General features: G+C 37.8%; 1 protein-coding gene across 4 annotated transcripts in view; it reads right to left on the minus strand.

Moving 5' to 3' along the window:
• Positions 1-13,607, minus strand: part of LOC136032285 (uncharacterized) — a 192,898-nt gene that overhangs the window by 148,010 nt on the left and 31,281 nt on the right. For all 4 annotated transcript variants that reach the window (XM_065712555.1, XM_065712553.1, XM_065712552.1 and 1 more), the window contains exons 8-9: positions 12,380-12,460; positions 884-1,046 (exon numbers count right to left, since the gene is read on the minus strand). In XM_065712555.1, coding sequence (XP_065568627.1) covers positions 884-1,046; positions 12,380-12,460 — 244 coding nt within the window. The remainder of the gene's footprint in view (positions 1-883; positions 1,047-12,379; positions 12,461-13,607) is intronic.

Raw genomic sequence — 13,607 nt, forward strand, 5'->3', positions numbered from 1 at the left:
ACATACTTGGCAGCTGAAGTCAAGTTCTTCAAGACATAATGCAAGAAAAACTGTTTTGACATTTCATCAGCAGCTAAGAATAATGCTTGCACTTCCTAACTTATCACACTATCGACTAAAGGGAAGAACTTTTTTCTATCTTCAAATGATTTCACGTCCAAGTCAACTTTCAGTTCTCAAACGGCTTCTGGTTTCAAAATGCATCCAGCAATCCCAGCAAACCCAGCACCCAGCAATGAACCGAGCGAAATTAGATATACTCTAAGATTGCCGTCCTCATTTTGCCCAAATGTTGTGAAAAAAGCCGTTTAGTATTAGGAAACTTCAGCTCAAAGATTTGGGAAGTGACATTATTGGATATATAATGCTTATTTAGCTTAAAAGCATGACATTTTACTAAAAATTACATAATAAAAGCAATGTAATTTAAAAATGCTGGTCTGCTTTTATTCTGGAACAATACATCTGACTTAAACTTACCAATGTAGACATATTTCCTTTGGAAAAATACAGTAAATTCTTTTGTATTATCCATTTAATAGATGTCTCTATCTTCCGCAATAAGCTGCTCTGATACCTTATTTATACTTTCATGCCTGAATCCCAAACGTGATATCTACGCAGGAGCGGATCCAGGGGGGCCGGGAGGGCCTTAGGTCCCTCCTGGCCTAAGGCCCCCTGTGTGTGTGTGTGTGCGTTTGTACACGCACGCACGCACACACACGCACACACACACACACACACACACACACACACACACACACACACACACACGTCGTGTGTGAATATAAAATGAAAAACGTTTAAGTAGGAAAAAAATGTAAGAGAAGATAAAAAGAATCATCAAAAACAAAAAAGAATAAGAAAAGCAATAAATAATTACTTTGTAAGAACAAGTAAAATGGACGTATTCCATGTGTTGTAAGCAGCTCTAGTGCGTGCGCCAATGTCATGCAAACAGCAAATTCTCCTTCAATGACACCACATTGCTGGTTCGACAACTCATGAGGTCTATTTTGGCGGAAAGCATCTCGGGATTTTAGCAACTGAAAAAATTATAGTCAGTAAATCAAATCCTGTTATTACAAAAAAGGTTTGGTTAGAACTTTTAAGAGAGAGAGAGAGAGAGAGATAAGAGAGAGAAGAGAAGTTTATTAGTATTAAATAGAATACAATACAAAATACAATTCAAAATTGAATTACAATACACTTATTACACTACACTTAATTCCCCTCGAAAGGCTCCATGGCCATGGATACAAGGGGGATAAGAACAAAAAAATAATATACAAGCAATAAATTCAATATAGGCAATATATTTATGGGCGGATACAATATAAGCAACAGCTAGAAGGATAAAAAAAAAACAGAGAACATACCTGAGGCCTGGGAATCAAGCGCAGAGAAGACAACCACACACCACGAATAGAACACAGAATTTCGTTTAATTAAATTTAATTTATTGTGTTTAATAAAAATAAACGAAAGAATACTAGCTTAAATTACAATTCTGCAAAATAAAAAGATGATATTATTTCAAAACAGAGAGAAGAAGGTGAATTGTGTAAAACTCCTTCTCTACAACTAGTTTTATCAGCCAGTGGCATAGCAAGATTAACTTCCACCAAGACAAGATATGTTTTTAGCCCCCACCTGGCACGTACGCAGGGGGGGGGCCTTCGGGCCCACCTCCCCCCCCCCCCAAAAAAAAAAAAATTTGTGAAATGTGTAATTTCCTCATGGTTTCTTGGGATTTCTGGCAAAAGTACGACATTTATTAAGAATCTATATACATGTTTGAAGCCTTTTTGGGGGGATTTTACACCATGCAATTATCCAGTCAAGTCACTGCCCAATTATTAACCCATTTTCTGTCTATCTTTTTACCCTCTTTGAAGTAATTAGCAATTGTACTGTTATTTATTTTTTTTTTTTTTTGAAAAGAGAGTGCTTTCCACAGCAAAATAGAATTATCCTTGATATTAGGGCGTTTATCCCCCCCCCCCCATTTTCAGGATAAAGTACAGCTTTTAATGGATCAATTTTGGAAACTATCGTTTTTCATTAAAATCTACGTTTTTATGGTACTTGGTATTAACCAAGTGACATATAGGAATCGCAAATTCTGTCGGTCTGTCAGTCGGTCCTGGTTTTGCTACTTTAGGCACTTCCAGGTAAGCTAGGACGATGAAACTTGGCAGGCGTATCAGGGATCGGACCAGATCAAATTAGAAATAGTCGTTTCCCGATTTGACCATCTGGGGGGGGGGCGTTAATTCGAAATAAAATAGAAAAAATGAAGTATTTTTAACTTGCGAACGGTTGATCAGATCTTAATGAAATTTGATGTTTAGAGGGATACCCTGTCTCAGAGCTGTTGTTTTAAATCCCGATCGGATCTGGTGACATTGGGGAGGGGGGTTGGGGGGGGGGGAAACCTAAAATCTTGGAAAACACCTAGATTGGGAAAAATAAGCACAAGTGCTAGATACATGATTGACATAAACGGAAGGGATCCGCTCTCTTTGGGTTAGTAAGGGGGGGGTTAATTCTAAAAAATTAGAAAAAATGAGGTATTTTTAACTTTCGAACGGGTGATCAGATCTCAATGAAATTTGATATTAAGAAGGATATCGTGTCTCAAAGCTCTTATTTTAAATCCTGACCGGATCTGGTGACATTGGGAGGAGTTTGGGGGGAACCTAAAATCATGGAAAACGCTTAGATTGGAGGAATCGGGATGAAAATTGGTGGGAAAAATAAACAGAAGTCTTAGATACATGATTTACATAATTGGAACAGATCCGCTCTATTTGGGGGGGGGGGATTAATTCTGAAAAATTAGAAAAAATGACGTATTTTTAACTTACAAAGGAGTGTTTGGATCTTCATGAAACTTCATATTTAGAAGGACCTCGTAACTCAGTTCTCTTATTTCAAATCTCAACCGGATCCAGCGTCATTGGGGGAGGGGGGCAGTTGGGGGGGACCAGAAATCTTAGAAAATACTTCAAGCGGAAAGATCAGGATGAAACTGGATGGGAAGAATAAAAACCTGTCTAAGATATGTGACTGACATAACCGAACCGGATCTGCTCTCTTTAGTGGAGTTGGGGGGGGGGGGTAATTTGGAAAAATGAGGTATTTGTAACTTAAGAAAGGGTGACCAGATCTTAATGAAATTTGATATTTAGAAGGATCTTGTGCTTTAAAGCTCTAATTTTAAATTCCGACTAGGTCCTGTGACATTGGGGGGAGTTGGAGGGGGAAACCGAAATTCTTGGAAAACATGAAAATTGGGGTATTTTTATCTTATGAATAGGTGATCGGATCTTAATGAAATTTGATATTTAGAAGGAATGCATGTCTCAAAGCTCTTATTTCAAATCCTGATTAGATCTTTTGACATTGGGGGGAGTTGGAGTGGGAAATCTTGGAAAACACTTGGAGTGGAGGAATCGAGATGAAGCTTGGTGGATAGAATAATCAAATGTCCTTGATACGTGATTGACGTAACCGTACTGGATTCGCTCTCTTTGGGGGAGTTGGGGGGAGGCGTTCAGTGATTTGACGAGTTTGGTGCTTTTGGTGCTTTGACGTACTTTTGAGGCTTCAGTCTTCTTCCCCCCATCCGCTACAATATTACCAGATTAAAGTTAGTCTGTATTTTTCAATATACGTGCTTTTTGCATTACTAAATAAAAAAAGTGCTACTTTATATCTGCTGTTTCGAAGGTTTTGCCCCCCCCCCCCCCCGAAAAAAAAAATTCCTGCGTACGTGCCTGGCCCCCACCCTCCCCCTGATTTGAGAACCATATAACATTATGTTAGATATACTTGCAAATTAAAAAATAAACTGAAATAAAGTCATAGGCTCAAGCTAGGCTTTAAATTTGAAACAGCATTTAAAGTTTCAACTAGATTTCAAAGACAATCATACGAGATATATTGTGTTTTTTTTTAGGCCATTCGAAATTTTTTTCAAGCATAATCTGCGACGCCTGCCATTCTATTCCCAACTTACGGACTATGTATTAAAACTATTCTAAGAATTCTTCTTTTTTGTACCTTGAAGTCCCACACATCCCAGCCCTCATTACCATGGTCGCAGCTATTACATTTTGGGGGATGCGGGTGGCTGGAGGTAGCTTAGGTCGAAATTTGCTTTTGAGAATTGTTATAAGGGAGCGATACGTTTTCTAACGGTGCACTTTCTACTCTTGGACCTAAGTTACACCTGTGACTGCCTCCTAGGAGTTTTAGAGCTGGATGAACCAATATTGAATCAGCTGTAAATGTGCTGAGCACACTATTAAACATTCTTATGCAACAGTCCATAGGAAGGAGTCCATAGATTGGTATTTTGAGCTTCACTCTTAGGTCAAACTTAATTTATTAGTATCAGCTCCTCCACAGTCATTTAAAAAGTATGTCTGATACCTTCCAAGACCGAGGCTACTAAAGGCCAGAAAATGAAATTTAATTATTTCTTCTATTTAATTCTGCAAATCTCAAAAAAATTTTAAGAGTACTAAATCTAGATTTCACTAATGTTGGGTTCTTAGCTCATATTGTAAGGATGATTTTCATAAAGGCTCAATTACATTCCCCTCTTAGTAGTGGCCTCCCACGGGGCCAAGAGATAGGGGAATGCTCTACAGATATGTAGGGTACCTCCATTAGGTAGGAGGCGCAGGCCAAGTGGGGACCTACTCCTTGGGGGTCCGTAATAGATGATGAGGCACCTTCGCCCGGGGGTTATAATATAGGTGGAGGGCGAAGAAAGCCCCTCGGATGTACACTGAGCAGGACCCACCGGTGTGTGGATATCCCCGTTAGTTACAAACTTTCTCCCACATATGGGTTAAATTATATGGCGACGCAGAACACCATCGTGGGAGGATCCTCTATAGGAGGACAGCTGCGGCAGGACGGCGGATCCAGATTTATTGACAAAGACCTCTGTACAATGGTGGAGAGGAGTGGCTTAACACCATCTCCCATTTAGCCAAGAAACCACCTCTCTTGAAATCATGAAAAAAGGGCTTAGTATTGTGCGAATATCTTCTACCGCGATTTCATCTCCATCACATCGCAAGAATCAAATACACTGACCACATCAGAAATACGGAAGTGCGCCAAAGGCTCCAGTCGACTGAAATCACTCTCGGTAACATCAGAAACTGCAAATCCATTGTTTCGGCCACGTCAAACAAGTGGAGCCCAGCCACCTCCCAAAATTCGCACTTAAAGGATCTTTGCCTGGCTTCCATCCACGAGGCAGACCACGCAAGCGATGGATAGAGAACTTCGATTACGACTACATCAATTTAGCCCATTTATCAAGTACTGTATTTGATAGAATAATATAGAGAGCCCTATTACAAAATAGATAGCAGGAGGAGTAGCCCCAAAACGTCAAACAAGGATGGTCGGGACCTAAGAAGTTAGATTTTTGATACACGAAGCACCCAGTATACACGACACCTAATAGTTTTACGGATACAAAACTCTTCAAATAACAAATAACTAATATTTTAATGCAGCTACTTCTCATTTAGAAGATGCTGGAGGAGTTTCCTGGTGTCCGCGCTCTTTGGATGTTACTAGATTTAATTGACGTTCCTTCTTCTATAGACTGTAGTACATTTAAATCCTTCTAACGAATGGGTAGCGGCGATGAGTGTGATAAAAAATTTCGGTCCTGGAGCTGAAGGCCTACCTAACGTGTCTTTATGTATCCAAGGTAACAAGGTCACTATATCAGGCAGGTACATAAAATATAACATGGAAACAAACATAAGATATTAGTAAACTACGTGAGAATATACAAAAAACTATATAGGAGAAGTGGCCATCTCAGGAACCGATATGAACAGGGACTAGTAGCCCCCCCCCCCTTCATGCTGAAGTACCTGGGCAGACATTTCTATAATTTTCACATATTTATGTCCTAATTCAGACACTAAGATGAAAAATCCTCTCGCAAAAAAAATTACGAAACATTATGATGCTCTCCTATAAAATCATAAAAAAATATGAGATGCGTTAACCACTTTGAGCACTATAATACATAAGAGGGAAAGTCTCTCGTGAACGTATTTCTATTTAGTTGTTTCTGAAGTTTTATCTGATTTTATGAGTCTTCTTCAGTCTGTAAGATTTCACTGATTACTTATTCAATTTAATCGAAGATTAAATTTGATTCACCATTTACTTCACTGCGCTTATATCATTGTAACGCAAGTCATTTAATTCCATCAGAAAAAAATACGGTGCTCGGGATTCAATAAAGTCAACGACGGTCGTTTCACCACGTCCAGATTGGAAAAGGTTCTACCGACCAGAAAGCTACCGAACTGCTTGAAAAAAAATCTATAGTCGGTTGGCGAACGATCTGGAGTATAGTGTGGCTAAAGTCAATAAAATCGAATAAGTAATCAGCGAGACATTACAGTTTGAAGATGACCCATAAAATCGAACAAAACTTATGACACGAAGGACGTCTTTCTGTATCGAAGAGGACATTTTTCTACTGGGAAGGAAGTCTTTCTCTAGTAAAGAGGACGTCTTTCTATTGGAAAAACAATATAAAATACAGTATACAAACAGTAATTTTTAGTAAGGAGCTACTGTAAATGCTGCTCTCAGCGAAACCGCCTTGAAACACCTATTGAATCATCAAGTTCAGCTACATTTTCCATATGAGGGGAGATGCCTCCTTTTTGACAACTCTTAGTTCATAATTTTAAACAACTCCTTTCTTTGCTTCCTACAGTCCTTTCGGATTACTAATCCACGGTAATCCCTTAAAATCATCTTGTGTGGCAGTTTTTTTTTCCAAGTAGACAGTCAAATAATACATCACCTTAGGAGGATATACCATTAATTTATGAATGATTCAGACATCTGACACGTCATCTGACACTTCAACTAGAGTTGCTGAAACCCGAGTAATAACGAAAGGGATTAGTGTATGGATTGAAGCGAAAAAGTCTTCAAAGAGTAAGACTTGGTTGCGAATAGAGGACTCATGTTTTGATCCCTTTAAACTATCTAGTAATGCGACCTCTGTGGTTCCCTCCCCCACTGTGATAGTCGGAGGTGATGAGTAATATGTGTGATTTGTTCATTTTTTTTTAGTGATTTGTTTGATGTTTGTTAGTTGTTGTTGTTTTGGTTTTTTTTTTCGTAAGTTATGATATATAAATTTTTCTCCTGGATTGGGAGATTTAGTTATGTTTTTGTTGTTTTTCATTTTGTATACAAGTTTTTTTCTTATTCAAGTTTTCTGTTTTTGTCCTTTATTTTTTCTGTTTCAGTTTCTTTTTTCACAAAAAATGAGTTCATCGTTCTGTTTGCCTAGTTGCTGTCCACATGTCATTGTTATGAAGATGCCAAGCTGGGTGGTGGGTGGCGCATGATGGATCATAGTTTTTTTTGTTTTTTTTTAATTTGTCTGACTCTAGTTTGGGTGACATCTCCTCCTTGGGTGAGCGACTATCTCATCTTCAAAATAACCCAATTGATGTTCTTAGTTTGATAAATAATTCAGTAGGTCAGTCTAACAAATCACCATCAAATCCCCATTTTTCAGTTAGCAGTAAATACGTATCTGATTTAGATCGAGTATCCAAACGAGATGGTAGATTCTCTGTACTTCAGCTTAATGTTCAGGGTCTTTGCTCTTCGTTTGATAAGTTGAAAAAAATAGTGCGTAGTGGCCACCCTGACTTCATTGGTCTTTTTTAGACTTTCCTTGATCCGAAAAACGGATCTCTATTGCATCTCCCTGGGTACAAGATGGAATATTTGAATCGAAGTAGGATGGCTAAAGGTGGCCTTGCTGTTTATGTTTCGGAATGTCTTCCGTACTCTGTTAGACATGAACTGTCAGGAAATGAAGAAGGAATTTTTGAATCCATATTTATTGAGATTAAAACCCAAGCTAAAGCTTTGATTATTGGTAATATATACCGGTCTCCTAGTGGGTCTGTTCCCTCTTTCCTTCAGATTCTTGATGAGGTCTTGGAAAATAATCCAACTTCATTCATGTGAACTTGTAATTATGGGCGACTTCAACCTTAATTTGTGTGACCGGAGGTCATCCTCGTCCTTGGATTTTCTTTCGACAATGCTCGCTTGTGGAACACTACCTTCTGCATGCATTCCAACTCGCATAACTAACACTACCGCTTCTTTGCTTGATAATATTTTTTCATCTTTGACGTTGGTGCGAAATTCTATATTGATGAGTGATATCTCAGACCATTTTCCTGTTTTTTCCATGTATGATTTTTCCGATTCGTTGCCAAGGAGGAGCCAAGAAGCTGGTTTTTCATCTTTAAAATTTAATGATCAGGGCTTGCATACTCTTAGGTCACGGTTGGCAGGTCGTTCGTGGAGTATTTCTAAAAATGGATCTGACATAGATTCTTTGTTTAATTCGTTTTATGATTCTTTGAAAGAAGTAATCTTTGATACATGTAATGCACCCCAGTCGAATCCAGCATCGAAAAGAACAACCCTTTTGAATCCTTGGATGACCCCTGGACTTCTTAAAAGTTGGAGGAAGAAAAATTATCTTTGGAAGGCTTACAGGTGCTCTAAGCCATTTTTGCGTGATTCTCGGCTTCAACTTTTCAAAGCTTATAGAAGAGTTTACAATTCGCTTTGTCGAAAGGCTAAATCGTTATTTTATCATAGAAAATTCTCTGCGTGCGGTAAAGACATTAGGAAGACATGGCAAGTAATCAATTCTGTTATCAGGCCATCTTTTCTGCCTCCTTCTGTCCCTTCAAGTGTTGTGATTGACGGGAAAAATGTAGAGGGTGAGCTAAAAGTTCAAGATGCGTTTACTTCCTATTTTGCTAATATCGGCAAAACTACAGCCTCTTCTGTAAGTCCTTCTTCTTCTCTACCTGATTTTAGGTCTTATCTAGGACCACCTTGTCCTAAATCAATGGCATTGGAACCTGTCTCTGAAGCTGAAATAGCCAGAATTGTCAATTGTTTGAGGGGTTCTTCATCCTCTGGCCCAGACCGTATTCCGACTAAGGTTGTCAAGTTCATTCTTCCTGTCATTGTGTGTGCCCTCACGAGACTTGTCAATCTTTCTTTTGAAAATGGTGTCTTCCCAAGTGCTCTAAAGCGTGCTCGTGTTATCATCCTTTTTAAAAGTGGATCAAGGAATGATCCTGCAAATTATCGTCCCATATCTCTTTTATCAGTGTTTAGTAAAATTTTTGAAAAAGCTATGCTTTCTCGACTTCTTGATTTTCTTAATTCTAAACTCCTTTTTCATGATTTTCAGTTTGGTTTTAGGGCCAAACATTCAACTGAGCATGCATGTGCAACTCTCTTGAATTATTTAAATTCAGCTCTTGACTCTGGTTTGATACCTGCTGCTCTTTTTCTTGATGTTCGAAAAGCGTTTGACTCATTAACACACAAGATTCTTCTTCTGAAAATGTCCCATATTGGAATAAGAGGGAATGCTTATTCATGGTTTCTATCATATTTATCTGGTCGAGTCATCTCGGTTCATCCAGACTTTTCTAATCCTTCTGGAATAGAGTTTGGTGTTCCACAAGGATCTGTTATTGGGCCGATACTCTTTTTAATCTATGTCAATGACCTTATTAATGCGGTTAAAAATTTTAAACCTACCATTTGCTGTCGTCTTTGTCAACCAGTATCCGTTACTAGCTGTGACAAGAGTTTGTCCTTACCGGATACACTTATTGCTTTTGCTGATGACAGTACTCTTGGCACGACTGGTAGAACTGAGTCTGATCTTCGTTGAAGGATGATAGCCCTTTTTGAAAGAGTTATCCAGTGGTTTGATGTAAATTATCTTGCCTTAAATGTCGAAAAGTCATGTTTTCTCATTTTCTCCAGAGTCTCAAAGGCTTGCCCTGATTTAAATGAAATAAATGTATCAAGAGGTTCTCTAAGTAGACCTAAGGATCGTTACGTTCGATTCCTAGGCATCTTGCTTGACGAAAATCTTTCGTTCAAGTATCATATTGACCTGATTAAAATGAAAGTCTCCAGGAGTCTTGGAATCCTTAGAAAGCTCAAATATATATTTCCAGGGTCGATTCTTAGACTCTTGTTCTGCAGCCTAGTTCAGTCTTATGTTTCATATTGTTCTGTTATTTGGATGTCAACTTTTCCCTCGTCTCTGAAGCCACTTTCAAAACTTTATGATAAAGCAAGGACTCTTATTCAGGAAACTAACCGTTTTTCACTTAAACCCTTGCTTGATTTGAACTCTCTCTATTTTCTTTCTTGTTCTTCTTTCATTTTTTTACAGTTGCACGGCCATCTTCCTGCTGTCCTATGTAATAATATATCTTTTGTTTCTGATCAATCGACTTATCATCCCCGCAGTTCCAACAATTTACTGGTTCTTCACACACCGTCAGTGAGGTCTGACTTCAACCCTCTGACAGCTTGCAACAGGATCTGGAACACGCTCCCAGAGTTCGTACGAAGCTGCCACTCGTTTGGTATGTTCAAGAATTATGTTAGAGAATTCTAGCTAGTAAATAATTTTGTTTGTTTGTTTTTTTTTTTGTTTTTTTTTGTCTTTATTTTTTACTCCGGTTTCCCTTGGAGTTGATGTCTCTGGATTGAGTTGGATATTTAATTGAGTTTGTGAAATCATGTGCTACCCCCTGCCTAGCTTGTCATTTTTTGGAGATTATTAAGGTGGGCGACTCAATTTTCGGTTTTGTTTATATTTTTTGTTGTTGGTATTTTTTTCTCCCCTGTTCTTTCCCGGCCATGGAGCCTTATGGGGGAGATTGTCTTGAAGTAATTTTTTTGTTTATGGATCTTAATGTTAAATAAAGAACTCAGAACTCAGAACCATCAGTCGGTTTAACAGGGGCATATACAACTATAACTGCTACCCTGATATTTTAAGTCATAAAATGAGCAACTAATATTCCATTATTAATGCCCTCCCAGCCAAAACAAAACTTAGCAGCTTCCTTATTCATCATTAGCCCTGCTCCATGTCTATGTACCCCATCCTTCCTGCCTGAGTAAACAAATTCGATATTACCTAATTTCATGCTACCTACCTCTGGAATATGAGTTTCTGAAACCCCTAATAAGTCTAGTTCGAATAGTCTGAACTTGTCAGTCAAAATGTCGATATAACAGTCATGCTTTAATATTGTAACATTCCAAGTTACAATTTTCGAATTCTTCATATCATTGAAATTATCATCGTCTAAGGAAAAGCAATAGTCCCGGATTAATTCATATTAAGGTTGAGATTGACTGTATAGAAGCTCAAAAGTGAAACTTATTTATCACTGAACTTTTTTTAGCCTCAGTCATGGAACTTTCATCAATACACCGTATTCATACACTAGTGGTTTTTGCCAGGAATGTGTTGCAAATGACAGTGATTATATAGAAGCTTTAAAACGTATTCTATTCCCCACTTTTTCTATAAAAGCGGGTAAAACTCTTTACTTACTTCATACAACTAACCAACCCACTTATTTCTTTTTTTCACACCCTAGCCCTCATATTTTCAACTGCGTGTTATACTCATATGTTTGTGGCTATTTCTGTGTCTGATTTTCCTTTAAATTATTTTTAATTCTGCCTCAATTTTGATAACTAACCTGCATATACTTTTTATTTATCATTCACTGTTTTCAGCTTATAGCCTGCAGGTGAGTTTGCCTGAAATATACTTTTGTTCTATTTAACATTTTAATCTTATTTTTAATTTCTAAAATTTGGAAAGTTTTGCCTGTTTATATATTTTAACGTTTAACCTTTGAGAACTTTATAATCTCCTTTTTCTCCTTTCACAAAAAGCAACTGCTTAATACCCCGTAACTTACTTTTGCTGCTTCAAGCTATCTGCCAAACACACATTTCCTGATATATTCAGAAGATATTCCATTCCCTTTGATTTCTATTAAATGAATATAATTTTTTGTTTGATTTGATCTCGAGTCAATTTAGAACACATTCGTTTTTAGATTCTTCTGAGTCATATTTTACGCATATCAACTGCTTCCGATGGATAGCTCCCAATTGGGAAAACTTATTATTAGCATATCAATGAAAATTATAATTTTGTTTGAATTTGGTTTATTGTGGAACAAGTGCTGTTCTGCACTAGGAGGTCACGGCTGCATAATATTTCACAGTCACGAGAGGGGCTCACACACATTCACATTCACTCATTCGCTCAAACTCACTAGCACTCGCATTCACTCACTTAGCTAATATTCAAGTACAAGAATATGACCAGTCAAAACTTAGGAGTTCTATTATGTAAATAAATAAAGCCCTTTCAATAAAAACACAGACAAAAAATAAATCAGTAAAAAAATAAATGTACCATATATTTTGTTATTGATCCAGGATCCTTGGCGTACACCAATCTATTTTTCATTATACTTCGGCTAAAAGTTTCCAGAACCTAAAAAAGACAATTTGTTGTAGTTATGGATGACAGTAATAAGATGATGACTGCACATACATAATGGTTCCAAAACCTGATTCCGCCATAACAATTGGGGATTAAAAGTTCTGATTAAAAAAATTACGAACATTTTCATAAGTAAAAAATATACGTAACTTACGAATTAACTTACGTAGCGAACTTCTATATTCGTATGTTTTTATTGCGTATATGAGGGGCCTCACCCCTCGTCGATAACTCGCTCTTTACACTAAAGCTTAAATTTTGTTCCAATTCCATAAGAATAACCCCTAAATCACAAAGGCCGTAGAATAAATTGTTGAGATTACTAAAAATACTTTAGCGTAAAGAGCGAGGTATTACGAGGAGGTAAACCCCTCATATGCGTAATAATTTCTGTCCGTTTTAAGTTTTAATGCTGCTCCTCACTTTCAGTAGAAAAAACTTTTCATGTTCATTTTTCTCATTTTTTTTTTTAAATAATGCTAGAAAATCCTGCGCCCCCTCCATTGAACGTCTCTTCCCCCATGAGAATTTCCTCCATAGAAAGATCCTCCTATGTAACCCCCCCTCAACTCTCCCCCCAAATCAAAAAAATCCCTCTGAAAACGTCTGTACACTTCCCAGTAACCATTACTACATGTAAACACAGGTCAAAGCTTTTAACTTCCAGCCCCTTCCACGGGGACTAGGGGGAGTAAGTCGTCTCCAAAGACATAGTTATTAGGTTTTTCGACTATGGTCAATAAAATGGCTATCTCAGAATTTTGATCTGGTGACTTTGGGGACAAAATGAGCGTGGGAGGAGGCCTAGGTGCCCTCCAATTTTTTTGGTCACTTAAAAAGTGCACTAGAGCTTTTAATTTCCGTTGGAATGAGCCCTTTCGCGACATTCTAGGACCAGTGAGTCGATACGATCGCCCCTGGAGAAAAAAAACAACAACAACAAAAAAAAAAAAACACGCATCCGTGATTTGTCTTCTGGCAAAAAATGCGAAATTACACATTTTTGTAGATAGGGGCTTGAAACTTCTACAGTAAGGTTCTCTGACACGCTGAATCTGATGGTGTAATTTTCGTTAAGATCGTATGACTCTTAGGGGGTATTTCCCCCTAATTTCTAAAATGAGGCAAATTTTCTCAG

This window comes from Artemia franciscana, chromosome 10 (genome assembly GCF_032884065.1).
Source record: "Artemia franciscana chromosome 10, ASM3288406v1, whole genome shotgun sequence".
Lineage (NCBI taxonomy): Eukaryota > Metazoa > Arthropoda > Branchiopoda > Anostraca > Artemiidae > Artemia > Artemia franciscana.